At 63.6% G+C, this 14,969-nt stretch overlaps 1 protein-coding gene across 1 annotated transcript; it reads right to left on the bottom strand.

Moving 5' to 3' along the window:
- Window positions 1-2,295: 2,295 nt before the first annotated feature.
- On the bottom strand, window positions 2,296-13,916 carry SP2 (Sp2 transcription factor; the record flags this gene model as incomplete). The annotated part of the gene is made up of 7 exons (XM_084222347.1): window positions 13,883-13,916; window positions 10,901-10,979; window positions 9,032-9,982; window positions 8,031-8,346; window positions 5,417-5,591; window positions 3,965-4,158; window positions 2,296-2,396 (listed from the first exon to the last, which is right to left on the bottom strand). The coding sequence occupies exons 2-7, from the start codon at window positions 10,964-10,966 to the stop codon at window positions 2,296-2,298; spliced, it is 1,803 nt and encodes a 600-aa protein (XP_084078473.1). The 5' UTR covers window positions 10,967-10,979; window positions 13,883-13,916.
- Between the last annotated feature and the right edge of the window lie 1,053 nt (window positions 13,917-14,969).

Below are 14,969 nucleotides of genomic sequence, written 5' to 3'. Positions count from 1 at the left end.
CCATAAACGCATTTCAGTTTAATTCAAACACTCAGACTCTCCATAAATGACATTTCAGTTTAATTCAAACACTCAGAGTCCCCATAAATGACATTTCAGTTTAATTTAAAGGCTGAGATATAATCTATGATACAATGTACACTGTACACGGGCACACGCCGAGGAAAGGAAAACAAACAGGGAAACAAAATGTGAGGGGGAAAGGGGAAAATGAAAAATGTGGAAGGGAAAAGGGAAAAAAACCAAGGGAAAAAGGGGAAAAATAAAAAAAAGGAAGGAAAAAAGGGGGAAATAAAAAATAAGGAAGGAAAAAGGGAAAAAAGTTTAAAAATAAGGAAGGAAAAGGGGAAAAAAAAGGAAAAAAGGGGAAAAATAAAAAAAAGAAAGGAAAAAAGGGGGAAATAAAAAATAAGGAAGGAAAAAGGGAAAAAAGTTTAAAAATAAGGAAGGAAAAGGGGAAAAAATAAGGAAGGAAAAAGGGGAAAAATAAAAAAAGGAAGGAAAAGGGGGAAATAAAAAAAAGGAGGGGAAAAGGGGAAAAAAGAAAAAAAAAGGAAGGCGAAAATAAAAAATAAGGAAGGAAAAAGGGAAAAAAATAAGGAAGGAAAAAGGGGGAAAATAAGAAAAAAGGAAGGAAAAAGGGGGAAATAAAAAATAAGGAAGGAAAAAGGGAAAAATTTAAAAAAAAGGAAGGAGAAAATAAAAAATAAGGAAGGAAAAAAGGGGAAAATTAAAAAAAAAAAGAAAAGGAGAAAATAAAAATAAGGAAGGAAAAAGGAAAAAAATAAGGAAGGAAAAAAGGGGAAAAATAAGGAAGAAAAAAAGGGGAAAAATAAAAAAAAAAGGAAAAGGAGAAAATAAAAATAAGGAAGGAAAAAGGAAAAAAAAAAGGAAGGAAAATAGGGGAGAAAATAAAAAATAAGGAAAGTAAAAGGGGAAAAAAAGAAACAAAAAGGAAGGAAAAAAAGGAAAAAAAAAAGGGATGGAGTCCCAAAACTGCCAATAAAATAAACTCAAATACAAAAGGGGAATTGCCAAGGGTGCAGGGCAGTAAAACCTGGGGGGGTTCTGGGCTGGGGGCTCAGAAAAGCGCTCATGATCGGGGGGGGGGCTAAGGCAACGCTCTGGTACAAAAGGGGATCCCCAAAGGGGATTGAGAGCTATTTATAGATTTTATAGACCTTAAATACAAAGGAGGAGGAGGAGGAGGAGGAGGAGGAGGAGGAGGAGGAGGAGGAATGTGCTCTGGAGCCAGCCCGGGCTCCTGCCCCGCCCCCACACGGGGCTCGGGGGTCTCAGGGGGCTGGGGGGGACCCGGGGGGCTGGGGGGGACCCCTGGGCCTGGGGGGGCACCCGGAGGGGCTGGGGGGGACCCCTGGGGGCACCGGGAGGGGCTGGGGGGGACCCCCTGAGCCTGTGGGGTCACAGAGGGGCTCTGGGGGACCCCTGGGCCTGTGGGGGCACCGGGAGGGTCTGGGGGCCCCCTAAACCTTTGGGGTCACAGGGAGGGTCTGGGGGACTCTGGGGGACCCCTGGGCCTGGGGGGGCACCGGGAGGGGCTGGGGGACCCCTGGGCCTCGGGGGGCACCGGGAGGGTCTGGGGGACCCCTGGGCCTCGGGGGGCACCGGGAGGGGTCACAGGGGGGCTGTGGGGGACCCCTGGGCCTGTGGGGTCACTGGGAGGGTCTGGGGGCTCTGGGGGACCCTTGGGCCTGGGGGGGCACTGGAAGGGGCTGGGGGACCCCTGGGAGGGGCTGGGGGACCCCTAGGCCTGGGGGGGTCACTGGGAAGGTCTGGGGGACCCCCTGAGCCTGTGGGGTCACCCCTGGGCCTGTGGGGTCACAGAGAGGGTCTGGGGGGCTCTGGGGGACCCCTGAGCCTGTGGGGTCACAGGGAGGGTCTGGGGGACCCCTGGGCCTGTGGGGTCACAGGGAGGGTCTGGGGGCTCCCTAAACCTTTGGGGTCACAGGGAGGGTCTGGGGGGCTCTGGGGGACCCCTGGGCCTGGGGGGGCACTGGGAGGGTCTGGGGGGCTCTGGGGGCCCCCCTAAACCAGTGGGGTCCCAGGGCAGGGTCTGGGTGACCCCCTGAGCCCCCAGGGACACCCCCAGCCCGTTTTTGGGGAGGGCGGGGGGTCCCCGAGGTCCCTCGCTGGAGTGCTGCGGGCGGGGCCGGGCGGGGCCGGGCCGGGCGGGGCCGGGTGGGGCCGGGCGGGGCCGGACTGGGCGGGGCCGGGCGGGGCGGGGCCGGGCAGGGCCGGGCTGGGCGGGGCCGGGCTGGGCGGGGCTGCCCCGCCCTACAGGTTCTTGGTGACCAGGTGCGTTTTGTAGTGCTTGGTCAGGTGGTCGGAGCGCATGAAGCGTTTCTGGCACTGCGCGCACTCGAAGCGTTTGTCACCTGCGGGGACAGGGACGGGGGACACTCGGCACCTGCGCCACCCCGAGGGACAGACGGGGGCCTGGGGGACAGGGTGACACCCCAGGACACGGCCCCGTGACCTCTGCCCCCAGAGACCCCCCCCAAACCCCCCAAAACCCCTAAACCCGGGGGGAACCTGCCCAGGTGTCACCACCCCCAGGCCATGTCCCCTTGGTGTCCCCATCCCTTCCCAGGACACCTTGGGTACTGGGACACCCCAAAAGCAGCAGAGACCCCTCCCCAAAACCCCTCCACTGCCCCCCAAAACTCCATCTGGGGGATCCCACCCTCCCAGCCCTGCAGGGTGGGATTTGGGGAGGGGTCCTTGGGAATGGGGAACATCCCAGGGGGATCCCACACCTGCAAGTGCCCGGGGCAGGGTGTGGGGGGGCTCTGCCCTGGGAATGGGAATGGGGGGGTGTCCTGGGGTACCCCAGCCCTGCTGGGGGGCTGCCCTGGGAATGGGAATGGGGGGTGTCCTGGGGTACCCCAGCCCCACTGGGGTGCTGTCCTGGGAAGGGGGGGTGTCCTGGGGTGCCTCAGCCCTGTTGGGGGCTCTCCCCTGGATATCCCAGACTTGTTGGGGGCTCTGCCCTGGGAAGGGGGGGTGTCCTGGGGTACCCCAGCCCTGTTGGGGGGCTCTGCCCTGGCAGTGGGGGCTCTCCAGGGATACCCCAGCCCTGTTGGGGGGCTCTGCCCTGGCAGTGGGGGCTATCCAGGGGTACCCCAGTCCTGTTGAGGGCTCTCCCTTGGACACCCCAGCCCCATTGGGGGGCTCACCCTGCACACCCCAGCCCCGTTGGGGGCTCTGCCCTGGCAGTGGGGGCTCTCCAGGGATACCCCAGCCCCATCGGGGGCTCTCCCCTGGGAATGGGGGCTCTGCCCTGGTTATGGGGGCTCTCCCCTAGGAATGGGGGCTCTCCCCTGGGAATGGGGGCTCTCCCCTGGATACCCCAGCCCCATCAGGCCCCCCCCATGAGGCACAGACCCGTGTGGGTGCGCGCGTGCCGCTGCAGCTCGTCGGAGCGCGTGAAGCGCTTCCCGCAGAAGACCCAGTTGGAAGGGGGGTCTCCAGGGATACCCCAGCCCCCTTGGGGGTCTCTCCCCTGATACCCCAGCCCCATTGTCCCCCCCATGATGCACAGACCCGTGTGGGTGCGCGCGTGCCGCTGCAGCTCGTCGGAGCGCGTGAAGCGCTTCCCGCAGAAGACCCAGTTGGAATGGGGGCTCTCCCCTGGCAATGGGGGCTCTCCCCTGGTTATGGGGTCTCTCCCCTGGATACCCCAGCCCCATGGGGGTCTCTCCCCACACACCCCAGCCCCATCAGACCCCCCAATGAGGCACAGACCCGTGTGGGTGCGCGCGTGCCGCTGCAGCTCGTCAGAGCGCGTGAAGCGCTTCCCGCAGAAGACCCAGTTGGAATGGGGGTATCCCCTGGTTATGGGGGCTCTCCCCTGGGAATGGGGGCTCTCCAGGGATACCCCAGCCCCCTTGGGGGTCTCTCCCCTGATACCCCAGCCCCATTGTCCCCCCCATGATGCACAGACCCGTGTGTGTGCGCGCGTGCCGCTGCAGCTCGTCGGAGCGCGTGAAGCGCTTCCCGCAGAAGACCCAGTTGCAGACGAAGGGGCGCTCGCCCGTGTGCAGCCGCACGTGCGCCCGCAGCAGCGACGTCTTGCGGAACGTCCGCCCGCACTCGGGGATGTGGCAGATGTGCTTCTTCTTACCCGGGTCACCCGGCCTGCGGGACCAACGGGGACAGGGACGGGAATGGGGACGGGGACGGGGACAGACAGGGACAGGGACGGCAGTCAGCATGGGCGGGGACAGGGACAGGGACGGGGACAGGGATGGGGACAGGGACGGCAGTCAGCATGGGCGGGGACAGGGACAGGGACGGGGACGGGGACAGGGACGGGGACGGGGACAGGGACGGCAGTCAGCATGGCAGGGACAGGGACAGGGACGGGGACAGGGACAGACAGCGGTCAGCACGGGCAGGGACAGGGACGGGGACGGGGACAGGGACAGGGACAGGGATGGGACAGGGACAGGGATCGACAGCAGTCAGCACGGGCAGGGACAGGGACAGGGACGGGGACAGGGACGGGGACAGGGACGGGGACAGGGACAGGGACAGCAGTCAGCACGGGCGGGGACAGGGACAGGGACGGGGACAGGGACAGGGACGGGGACAGGGACAGGGACGGCAGTCAGCATGGGCAGGGACAGGGACAGGGACGGGGACGGGGACGGGGATGGGGACAGGGACGGGGATGGGGACAGGGACAGGGACAGGGACAGGGACGGGGACAGGGACAGGGACGGGAACAGGAACGGGGACGGGAACAGGGACAGGGACAGGGATGGACAGGGACGGCAGTCCGCACGGGCAGGGACAGGGACGGGGACAGGGACGGGGACAGGGACGGGGACAGGGACGGGGATGGGACAGGGACAGGGACAGACAGCGGTCAGCACGGGCAGGGACAGGGACAGGGACAGGGATAGGGACAGGGACAGGGACAGGGACAGGGACAGGGACAGGGACAGGGAGAGGGACCAGGACAGGGACAGGGACGGACAGCAGTCAGCACGGGCAGGGACAGGGGGATGGGGAGGGAGGGACTGCTCCAGGTTAGACCCAGGACAGGCAGAGCCGGGGGATGAACCGATCCAGGTTAGATCTGGGACAGGCAGAGCTGGGGGGATGGACTGCTCCGGGTTAGACCCGGGACAGGCAGATCCAGAGGGATGAACCGCTTGGGTTAGCCCAGGATAGGCGGGTCCCCGCGGGAGGAGCCGTTCCAGGTTAGCCCGGGAGAGGCGGGTCCAGAGGGATGAACCACACCCGGGAGAGGCGGATCCCAGCAGGATGAACCGCTCGGGTTACCCCGGGAGAGGCGGATCCCAGCAGGATGAACCGCTCGGGTTACCCCGGGAGAGGCGGGTCCCCGCGGGAGGAGCCGTCCCCAGCCCTTCCCACTGCCAGCACGCACCGCTTGTCGCCGTCCTTGCAGTTGGGGCAGGTGCAGGCCATCCTCCTCCTCTTCTCGGCCGTGGGGATGTCCCCGGACAGCGCCTGCTCCATCTGCAGCTGGATCTGCGTGGGGCTCAGCCCGCTGATGGTCACGTTGTTGCCGGACACGTTCTGCACCGTCAGCTGCTGCTGGCCTGGGCAGAAAGGGGAGAAAGAAAGGGGCAGTCAGGATCCGTCCAGCTCCTCCCAGGGCACCCTCCGGAGCAGGGAGCACCCCAGATTCATCCCCGCATGCAGCACAGCCCCCTTTGCCACGTGCCTGTCCCGGTAAGTCCCTTTTTTCTGAATATACTGTGCGGTTTTTCAAAGTTTTCCAAAAAAGTTTGCGACCCTCTTCGGGGGGCGGGGAGAAAAAGGGCTCAAAGAGGAAACAAAAAAGAAACTTTGAAAAAACGTGCAATATATTGAGCAAAAAAACGGGACTTACCCCGCAGCCTAAGGGCCGCTCCAGGCTCGGGCGTCCCTGGCAGCCGCGACGGGGGCTGGAAAGAAGAAGACGGGGTCAGCGTCAGCAAGCGGGGTGGGACGGGGCTGGGGCTGGGGTCGCTGCTGCCAGGGCAGCTCCAGGAGCAGGGGAAGGAGGAGGGGGAGGCAGAGGAGGAGCAGAGGCGGCAGGGAGGGAGGGAGAGCAGGCAGAGCCGGCGGGGAAGCGCCAAGCGAGGGAAGGAGCAGAGGGGATGAGGCAAGCCCTGGGCGGCAGGTCCTGCCAGTGCCCTCCACGTTAATTGGAATGGCTAATTAAATCCAACCCCCACTGCAAAGGCAGTCCTGGAAGGACAGCAGAGTGGGGACAGGGATGGATTTCTGCTGATGGCTCAGGAGCAGCAGGCAGGGCTGGGCTGACCTCGGGGAGCAGGTGAAGCAAGCTCCCACAGCCACAGCCACAGCTCTGGGCCGGGTTTGGCCCTCCCTGCACTGGGGACAGCGCGGCTGCAGGGACGGGACACCCCTGGAATGGGAGCAGCAGGGCCGTGCCCGGCGGGTTTGGGGTTTGGGGAGATCCCTGAGTCAGGGGTTCGTGCTCTGGAATGGTCCCTGAGTGAGGGGTGACCCCTGGAATGATCCCTGAGTGAGGGGTGACCCCTGGAATGATCCCTGAGTGAGGGGTGACTCCTGGAATGGTCCCTGAGTGAGGGGTGACCCCTGGAATGATCCCTGAGTGAGGGGTGACCCCTGGAATGATCCCTGAGTGAGGGGTGACCCCTGGAATGATCCCTGAGTGAGGGGTGACTCCTGGAATGGTCCCTGAGTGAGGGGTCACTGCTGGAATGGTGATCCCTGAGTCAGGGGTTCATGCTCTGGAATGATCTCTGAGTGAGGGGTGACCCCTGGAATGATCCCTGAGTGAGGGGTCACTCCTGGAATGATCCCTGAGTGAGGGGTGACCCCTGGAATGGTGATCCCTGCAGTGAGGGGTGACCTCTGGAATGATCCCTGAGTGAGGGGTCACCCCTGGAATGGTCCCTGAGTGAGGGGTTCATGCTCTGGAATGATCCCTGAGGGAGGGGTGACCCCTGGAATGATCCCTGAGTGAGGGGTTCATGCTCTGGAATGATCTCTGAGGGAGGGGTGACCCCTGGAATGATCCCTGAGTGAGGGGTTCATGCTCTGGAATGATCCCTGAGTGAAGGGTGACCCCTGGAATGGTCCCTGAGTGAGGGGTGACCCCTGGAATGGTCCCTGAGTGAGGGGTGACCCCTGGAATGGTCCCTGAGTGAGGGGTGACCCCTGGAATGATCCCTGAGTGAGGGGTTCATGCTCTGGAATAGTCCCTGAGTGAGGGGTCACACCTGGAATGTTGATCCCTGGAGGGAAGGGTCACCCCTGGAATGATCCCTGAGTGAGGGGTCACTCCTGGACATCCTGGGGAAGCTCAGGGAGCCACCCGCTGTCCCCATGTCCCCCTCAGGGGCACAAAGGCTCTGACCCGATCTGACCCGACCCAGGGACACCCTGAGAGAACTCAGAGTGCTGCCACTGTCCCCATGTCCCCCTCAGGGATCTGATCCGATCTGATCCGATCCGATCTGACCTGACCCAGTGCCATGCCAGGGGAGCTCAGAGCACTGCCCACGGTCCCCATGTCCCCCTCAGGGGTACCAGGGATCTGATCTGACCAGGGCCATCCCAGGGGAGCTCAGGGAGCTGCCCACTGTCCCCATGTCCCCCTCAGGGGTACCAGGGATCTGATCTGATCTGATCTGATTTGACCCAGGGCCATCCCAGGGGAGCTCAGAGCGCTGCCACTGTCCCCATGTCCCCCTTAGGGGTACCAGGGATCTGATCTGATCCAATCTGATTTGGTCCAGGGCCATCCCGGAGGAGCTCAGGGCACTGCCACTGTCCCCATGTCCCCCTCAGGGGCACAAAGGCTCTGACCCGATCTGACCTGACCTGACCCGACCCGGGGCAGCCCCCGCCACTGCCCACTGTCCCCGTGTCCCCCTCAGGAATCTGATCCAATCTGATGTGACCCGACCCAAGGCCATGCCACGGGAGCTCAGAGCGCTGCCACTGTCCCCATGTCCCCCTCAGGGATCCGCCCCGCCCCGCCCTGCCCCGCCCCTGCCCACCTGCGCTGTTGGTGATGGTGACGGGCACGCCCTGCACCTGCACGCCGTTGATGTTGATGGTCTGCATGGCCTGGGCAGCTGCCGCCAGCTGTGCGGCGCTCAGGCTCACCACGCCCCCGGCCGGCGCGATCTTGGGCAGCGGCCGCTCCTTGCGCGGGGCCGGCCGGCGGGCGGGGCCGGTACCGGGGCCGGGGGCGGGACCGGGGGCGGGACCGGGGCCGGGGCTGCCGCAGGAGCCGCCCGGCGCCACCGGGATGGACGAGGCCTCCTGCAGCAGCACGGTCTGCAGCTCGCCAGACGGGGTCTTGAAGTAAACCTGCGGGGAGGAGGGGGCACGGCTGGGTGGGAGACACGGCCAGGGGGCTCGGAGAGGAGGGAGGGTGTGGGGTTCGGGGGGTGGATTGGGTTCTGTGGGAGGGTTTGGGGTGGTGGGGTTCTGTGGGATGGTTGGGGTTCTGTGGGATGGTTTGGGGTTCTGTGGGGTGGTTCGGGTTCTGTAGGATGGTTTGGGGTTCTGTGGGATGATTTGGGTTCTCTGGGATGGTTTGGGTCAGAGGGGTTCTGTGGGGTGGTTTGGGCCAGTGGGGTTCTGGAGGTTCTCTGGCCCTGCAGAGGGCACGGCTGCACTCCCAACCTCTACTCCTCAACGTCTAAACCATCCTCCTAAACCATCCTCCAAGCTGGAAATAGCTCACAAACCCCCAGCCCCTAAACCCTGGGTGAGGACCATCCCAACCTCCAGAGAATCCACTCAGCAATGCCCAAACCATCCTCCAAGCTGGGAATAGCTCACAAAACCCCCCAGCCCCTAAACCCTGGGTGAGGACAGGGGAGAACAACAGTTCCTGAATCCCTGCAGAGGGCACAGCTGCACTGCCAGCCTCCACTCAGCAATGCCTAAACCATCCTCCAAACTGGAATATCTCACAAACCCCCAGCCCCTAAACCCGGGGTGAGGACAGGGGGGCACCAGCGGGGAGAGGGCTCGGAGGAGGCCGTACCTGCGTGGGGGTGGGCTCGGCCGCCTGGATCTGGAAGTTCTGGGGGGATTTCTGGGGCACGGTGGGCAGCGTGGCCGAGGCGGCCTGCACCACGCGCAGCGCCTGCTGCGGGATCTGCACCACCTGCGACTCCTGCTTGGGCTGCACCACCTGCACCTGCTGCACCACGGCCGGCTGCCCCGAGCCGGGGCTCTGCACGATCAGCAGGTTGCTGCCCGCCTGGATGATGTTCTCCGCCGTGGTCTCGATCAGCACCGTCTCCACCTGCTCGGCCACCGCCACGGCGGCGGGCTGCCCGGGGGACGCCGCCTTTTTCCGGGGCTTCTTGCCGGCTTTGGAGGGGCTGTCCGTCAGCAGCGGGGCCGGCCCGCCCGCCTCGGGGCTCACCAGGGCGGGGGGCAGGCTCAGGGTGACGTTGGCACCGCCGGGCAGTTTGACCACGCCGCCCGTTCCCGCCGCCTTCTGCGCCGGGGCCGGCTTGATGGGCACGGGCTTGTGCGAGGAAGAGGAGGGCGTGAGGATGGCCTGGCTGGTGCCTGGGATGATCTGGATCTGGTTAGGCTGCACCTGGATGGTCTGAGCCCCCGTGGGTGGCAGCGGCGGCACCGCCTGGTACTGGACGTTGGAGGAGGAGGAGGAGGAGGAAGAGGAGGAGGAGGAGCGCGAGGCTTTGTTGAGCACGGCCGCGTTCTGGATGGCGAAGACCAGCTGCCCGCCGGGGTAGGAGGCGCCCAGCTGGGAGCCCTGGATCTGGAAGAGGCTGCCCTTGGAGGACAGGATGCCGATGCTGCTCTTGGCCGAGCCCAGGGGCAGCGGGGCGGGTTTGATGGGCACCAGCTTGCGGGGCGTGGGCTGGGCAGGCGCCGGCGGCGCGGCGGCGGCTTCCACGGCGGGGGGACCGATCTTGCTGCATGTGGCTGCCAGCAGGGCCAGGGGAGAGGGCTGGGAGTCCTGGGGAGAGAGGGCAGTCAGTGCCCGGAGCCGCTCGTGAGGCAGGGAGCTGGTTCATCAACGGATTCGTTAACGGATTCATTAACGGATTCATTAACGGCGCGCGGCGGAGCTCCCAAACGGCCGAGGTGGGAGAGGAGCTCAGGGATTGTCCAGCCCGACCTGGGGGACACTTTGGCACCCCCAGGTGACTCTGCCACCTTTCTGGGCAGCCCATCCCAACTCCCAGTTTTTCTGTCAAGGAATTCCTGCTGACGTGCAGCACCCCTCTGCTTTCAGCCGTGGGGATGTTTAAAATCCCACCCTGTGTCCCTAAATCCTTCTAAATCCCATCCCTGTGTCCTTAAAACCATCCTGAAGCTTAAAATCATCCTTAAAACCATCCTAAAGCTTAAAACCATCCTTAAAATCACCCTAAAGCTTAAAACCATACTTAAAACCACCCTAAAGCTTAAAACCATACTTAAAACCACCCTAAAGCTTAAAATCATCCTTAAAACCATCCTAAAGCTTAAAACCATCCTTAAAATCACCCTAAAGCTTAAAATCATCCTTAAAACCATCCTAAAGCTTAAAACCATGCTTAAAACCACCCTAAAGCTTAAAACCATCCTTAAAACCATCCTAAAGCTTAAAACCATCCTTAAAACCACCCTAAAAACCACCCTTAAAACCACCCTTAAAACCACCCTAAAGCTCAAACCCACCCTTAAACCCACCCCAAAGCCGTGAACATCCCAGAACCCTCCCGGGATTCCCCCCGGAACATCACAGGCAGCTCAAACCCCAAACCCCCCTGAGATGGGAGCACCAGATCCGCTGTGGGAGCGGGATCAGGAGCGGGATCAGGAGCGGGATCAGAAGCGGGATCAGCTCGGGGAAGGAGCCCCCGGCGAGGCCCCGGGCAGGTGGGCTCACCTGGGCGGCGGAGGCGGCGGCGGGCTGCAGGTACTCGCTGGGGCTGACGGCGGCCGTGGCAGCCATGCTGTCCCTGGAGCTGGGGGGACAGAGCGGGGGGATCAGCTCGGGGGGACCCCAGCCCGGGGGATCAGCTCGGGGGGATCAGCTCGGGGGGATCAGCTCGGGGGGACCCCAGCCCGGGGGATCAGCTCGGGGGGACCCCAGGATCTGCCCCTGGAGCTGGGGGGACAGAGCGGGGGGATCAGCTCGGGGGGATCAGCTCCAGGGGACCGGCTCGGGGAGATCGGCTCGGGGGGATCAGCCCCGGGGGGATCAGCTGGGGGGATCAGCTCCGGGGGGACCCCAGCCCGGTGTGCTGACCCCCAGGATCTGCCCCGTTTGCTGACCCCATCCCCGCGTGCTGACCCCAGCCCCGTGTGCTGACCCCAGCCCCGCATGCTGACCCCAGCCCCACATGCTGACCCCATCCCCTCGTGCTGACTCCAGCCCCGTGTGCTGACCCCAGCCCCACACACTGACCCCATCCCCGTGTGCTGACCCCAGCCTGGTGCACTGACCCCAGCCCCACGTGCTGACCCCAGCCCGGTTTGCTGACCCCAGCCTGGTGCACTGACCCCAGCCCCACGTGCTGACCCCAGCCCGGTTTGCTGACCCCATCCCCGTGTGCTGACCCCATCCCCGTTTGCTGACCCCAGCCCCGCGTGCTGACCCCAGCCCCACATGCTGACCCCAGCCCCACACGCTGACCCCATCCCCGCGTGCTGACCCCCAGGATCTGCCCCATGTGCTGACCCCAGCCCCGTGTGCTGACCCCAGCCCCACACGCTGACCCCAGCCCCACACGCTGACCCCAGCCCGGTTTGCTGACCCCAGCCCCACATGCTGACCCCAGCCCGGCATGCTGACCCCATCCCCATGTGCTGACCCCAGCCCGGTTTGCTGACCCCAGCCCCACGTGCTGACCCCAGCCCGGTTTGCTGACCCCATCCCCGTGTGCTGACCCCATCCCCGTTTGCTGACCCCAGCCCCGTGTGCTGACCCCAGCCCCGTGTGCTGACCCCAGCCCCACACACTGACCCCATCCCCGTGTGCTGACCCCAGCCCCGTGTGCTGACCCCAGCCCCACATGCTGACCCCAGCCCCACATGCTGACCCCATCCCCGCGTGCTGACCCCAGCCCCGCACGCTGACCCCATCCCCGTGTGCTGACCCCAGCCCCACACGCTGACCCCAGCCTGGTGCACTGACCCCAGCCCCGTGTGCTGACCCCAGCCCCACACACTGACCCCAGCCCCGTGTGCTGACCCCAGCCCCACATGCTGACCCCAGCCCCACACACTGACCCCAGCCCCACACGCTGACCCCAGCCCGGTTTGCTGACCCCATCCCCGTGTGCTGACCCCAGCCCCGTGTGCTGACCCCAGCCCCACACACTGACCCCAGCCCCACATGCTGACCCCAGCCCCACACACTGACCCCATCCCCGCGTGCTGACCCCAGCCCGGTTTGCTGATCATCCTGAAGGAATCCCATAGGGAAATATGGGAATCAGCCCAAATCCCACCAGGGGAATGAATCCCATTGGGAATTTGGGATCATCCCGAACGAATCCCATAGGGAAATATGGGAATCATCCAAACTAATCCCATTGGGAATTTTGGGATCATCCTGAAGGAATCCCATAGGGAAATATGGGACTCATCCTGAACGAATCCCATCGGGAAATATGGGAATCATCCTGAAATAATCCCATAAGGAAATTTGGGAATCAGCCCAAATCCCACCAGGGGAATGAATCCCATAAGGAAATTTGGGGATCATCCTGAACGAATCCCATAGGGAATTTGGGGATCAGCCCAAATCCCACCAGGGGAATGAATCCCATCATGAATTTTGGGAACCATCCCAAAAGGAATTCTGGGGATCATCCTGAACAAATCCCATAGGGAATTTGGGAATCATCCCGAATGAATCCCATAAGGAAATTTGGGGATCATCCTGAATGAATCCCATATGGAATTTGGGAACCATCCTGAATGAATCCCATAAGGAAATTTGGGAATCATCCCGAACGAATCCCATAGGGAATTTTGGGAACCATCCTGAACCATCCCATAAGGAATTCTGGGATCATCCTGAATGAATCCCATCGGGAATTTGGGAATCAGCCCAAATCCCACCAGGGGAACGAATCCCATCAGGAATTTTGGGAACCATCCCGAACGAATCCCATTGGGAATTTGGGAATCATCCTGAACAAATCCCATCAGGAATTTTGAGGACCATCCCGAACGAATCCCATCAGGAATTTTGGGAATCATCCTGAACGAATCCCATTCGGAATCTGGGGACCATCCCGAACGAATCCCACTGGGAATTTTGGGATTTCGGAACCATCCCGAACGAATCCCATTCGGAATCTGGGGACCATCCCGAACGAATCCCATTGGGAATTTGGGGATCATCCCAAACGAATCCCATCGGGAATCTGGGCCCCCCCCCCCGAGTTCCCCCGGAAATTCAACAAATCCCCGAGCCCGGACTGCCCAGAGCCCCGACCCCAGCGGGGAACGGACGCCCCCAGCCCCAACCCTCCCCCGAACCCCCCGAACCCCCCGACCCGGGGCGGCGGCGCCCGGACCGGCCCCGGCCCCACGTGCGGCCCGGCCCGGCCCCGCTGCCCCGGCAGCGCCCCCGGAGCGCCCCGAGCATCCCGGGACCGCCGGGCTGGGCCGAGCCCGCCACCCCCGGGATCCCCCCGGGCTCTCCCCGGTGCCCCCGGGCCGCCCCCGCCGCTCCGGGCGGTCCCGGGGGAGGCGGGTCCCAAAGGCCGGGCCCGCCCCCGACCGGGCCCCGCTGCCGGAAGCGCCGCCCGCCCGCCGGGCGCCGGGGGAGGGCGGCTCGGGGCGGCCGCGGGCCGCTCCCCGCCCCGGCGGCCCCGCAGCGGCCGCGGCCCGGCCCCGCTCCCCCCGCACTGACCGGCCGGGGGCGGCGGCGGCTCCGACCCGCTCACGGCGCCATCTTCCTCCGCCGGGCACCGCCCTGCTGCGCCCGCCCCCCGAGGGGGTTCGGGCCAATCGCAGCCCGGCTGCTTTGCGATCTGGCCAATGGGAGGTGGGATGGGGGAGCGGCGACCAATCCGAGGAGGGAGAAGGGTTGATGGGCAGCTGCGCTGAGCAGTAAGGCTCGTGATGGAGGGATGGCTCCGCCAATGGGCGCGGAGTTCTGAGGTGACGGACGGCAGAGGAGAGCCAATAGCAGGGAAGATCTCTGATTGACAGTACAGACAGCCAATGGGGGCAAGCCCAGCCTGTAGCTATCGCCGTTTGATTGACAGGCCTTCAGAGGGGCGGAGTTCCTCGTGGGCGGGACCCGCCCAAAACACGCCTTGTGATTGGTCACAATAATTTGATTGACATATTGATGAATCAATGGAAGGCGCGATGCTCACGAGCTGACCTTGCGATTGGCGGAGGGGGGAGTCCGAGCAGCTGGAACTGGATGACGTCACGGGGTCCCCCGGCGGGTGGGGAGTCCCGGGGATCCCCCTCGCCCCCCCCATCAAAGGGGGCACGGAGGGTCCCGGGGGGGCACGGAGGAGATCCGGGGGTCCCGGGGGGGCACAGAGCGGGGTCCGGGGCGTCCCGGGGCGATGTCGCCCCCGAGGGACCACAACCCCTGCGGGGAGGGGGCACAGCGGGGTTCGGGGGGTCCCTGCGGAACTCGGGGTGCCCCCCCCCCTCAGCGGGATGGGGGTCCCCAGCCCCTCACGGAAATCGGGGCGCTCGGGGGGGCTCAGTGTCCCGGAGAGGATGGGGGTCCCCAATCCCCTTGCAGATTTGGGGGGCTCGGGGCGCTGGGAGAGCTTTGGGGTGTCCGGGCTGCCAGAAGGGCCAGGGACCCCCCGGTCCCCTTGCAGATTTCGGGATTCCCCAAAGCGACGGCGACCCCAAACCCCGCGGTGGGTTCAGTGTCCGGCGGGGGGTCACCCCCACCTCCCCAGCCCCCCCTTTGGGGGTCCCTCACCCGCCCCGGGGTCCCCTCGGGGGTGTCTGGGGGTGCCGGG

The sequence above is a fragment of the Fringilla coelebs genome (assembly GCF_963513975.1).
Source record: "Fringilla coelebs genome assembly, chromosome: 27".
NCBI classification, from domain to species: domain Eukaryota; kingdom Metazoa; phylum Chordata; class Aves; order Passeriformes; family Fringillidae; genus Fringilla; species Fringilla coelebs.
Note: the sequence above shows the minus strand (reverse complement) of the source record. Positions and strands in the feature narration are given on the sequence as shown.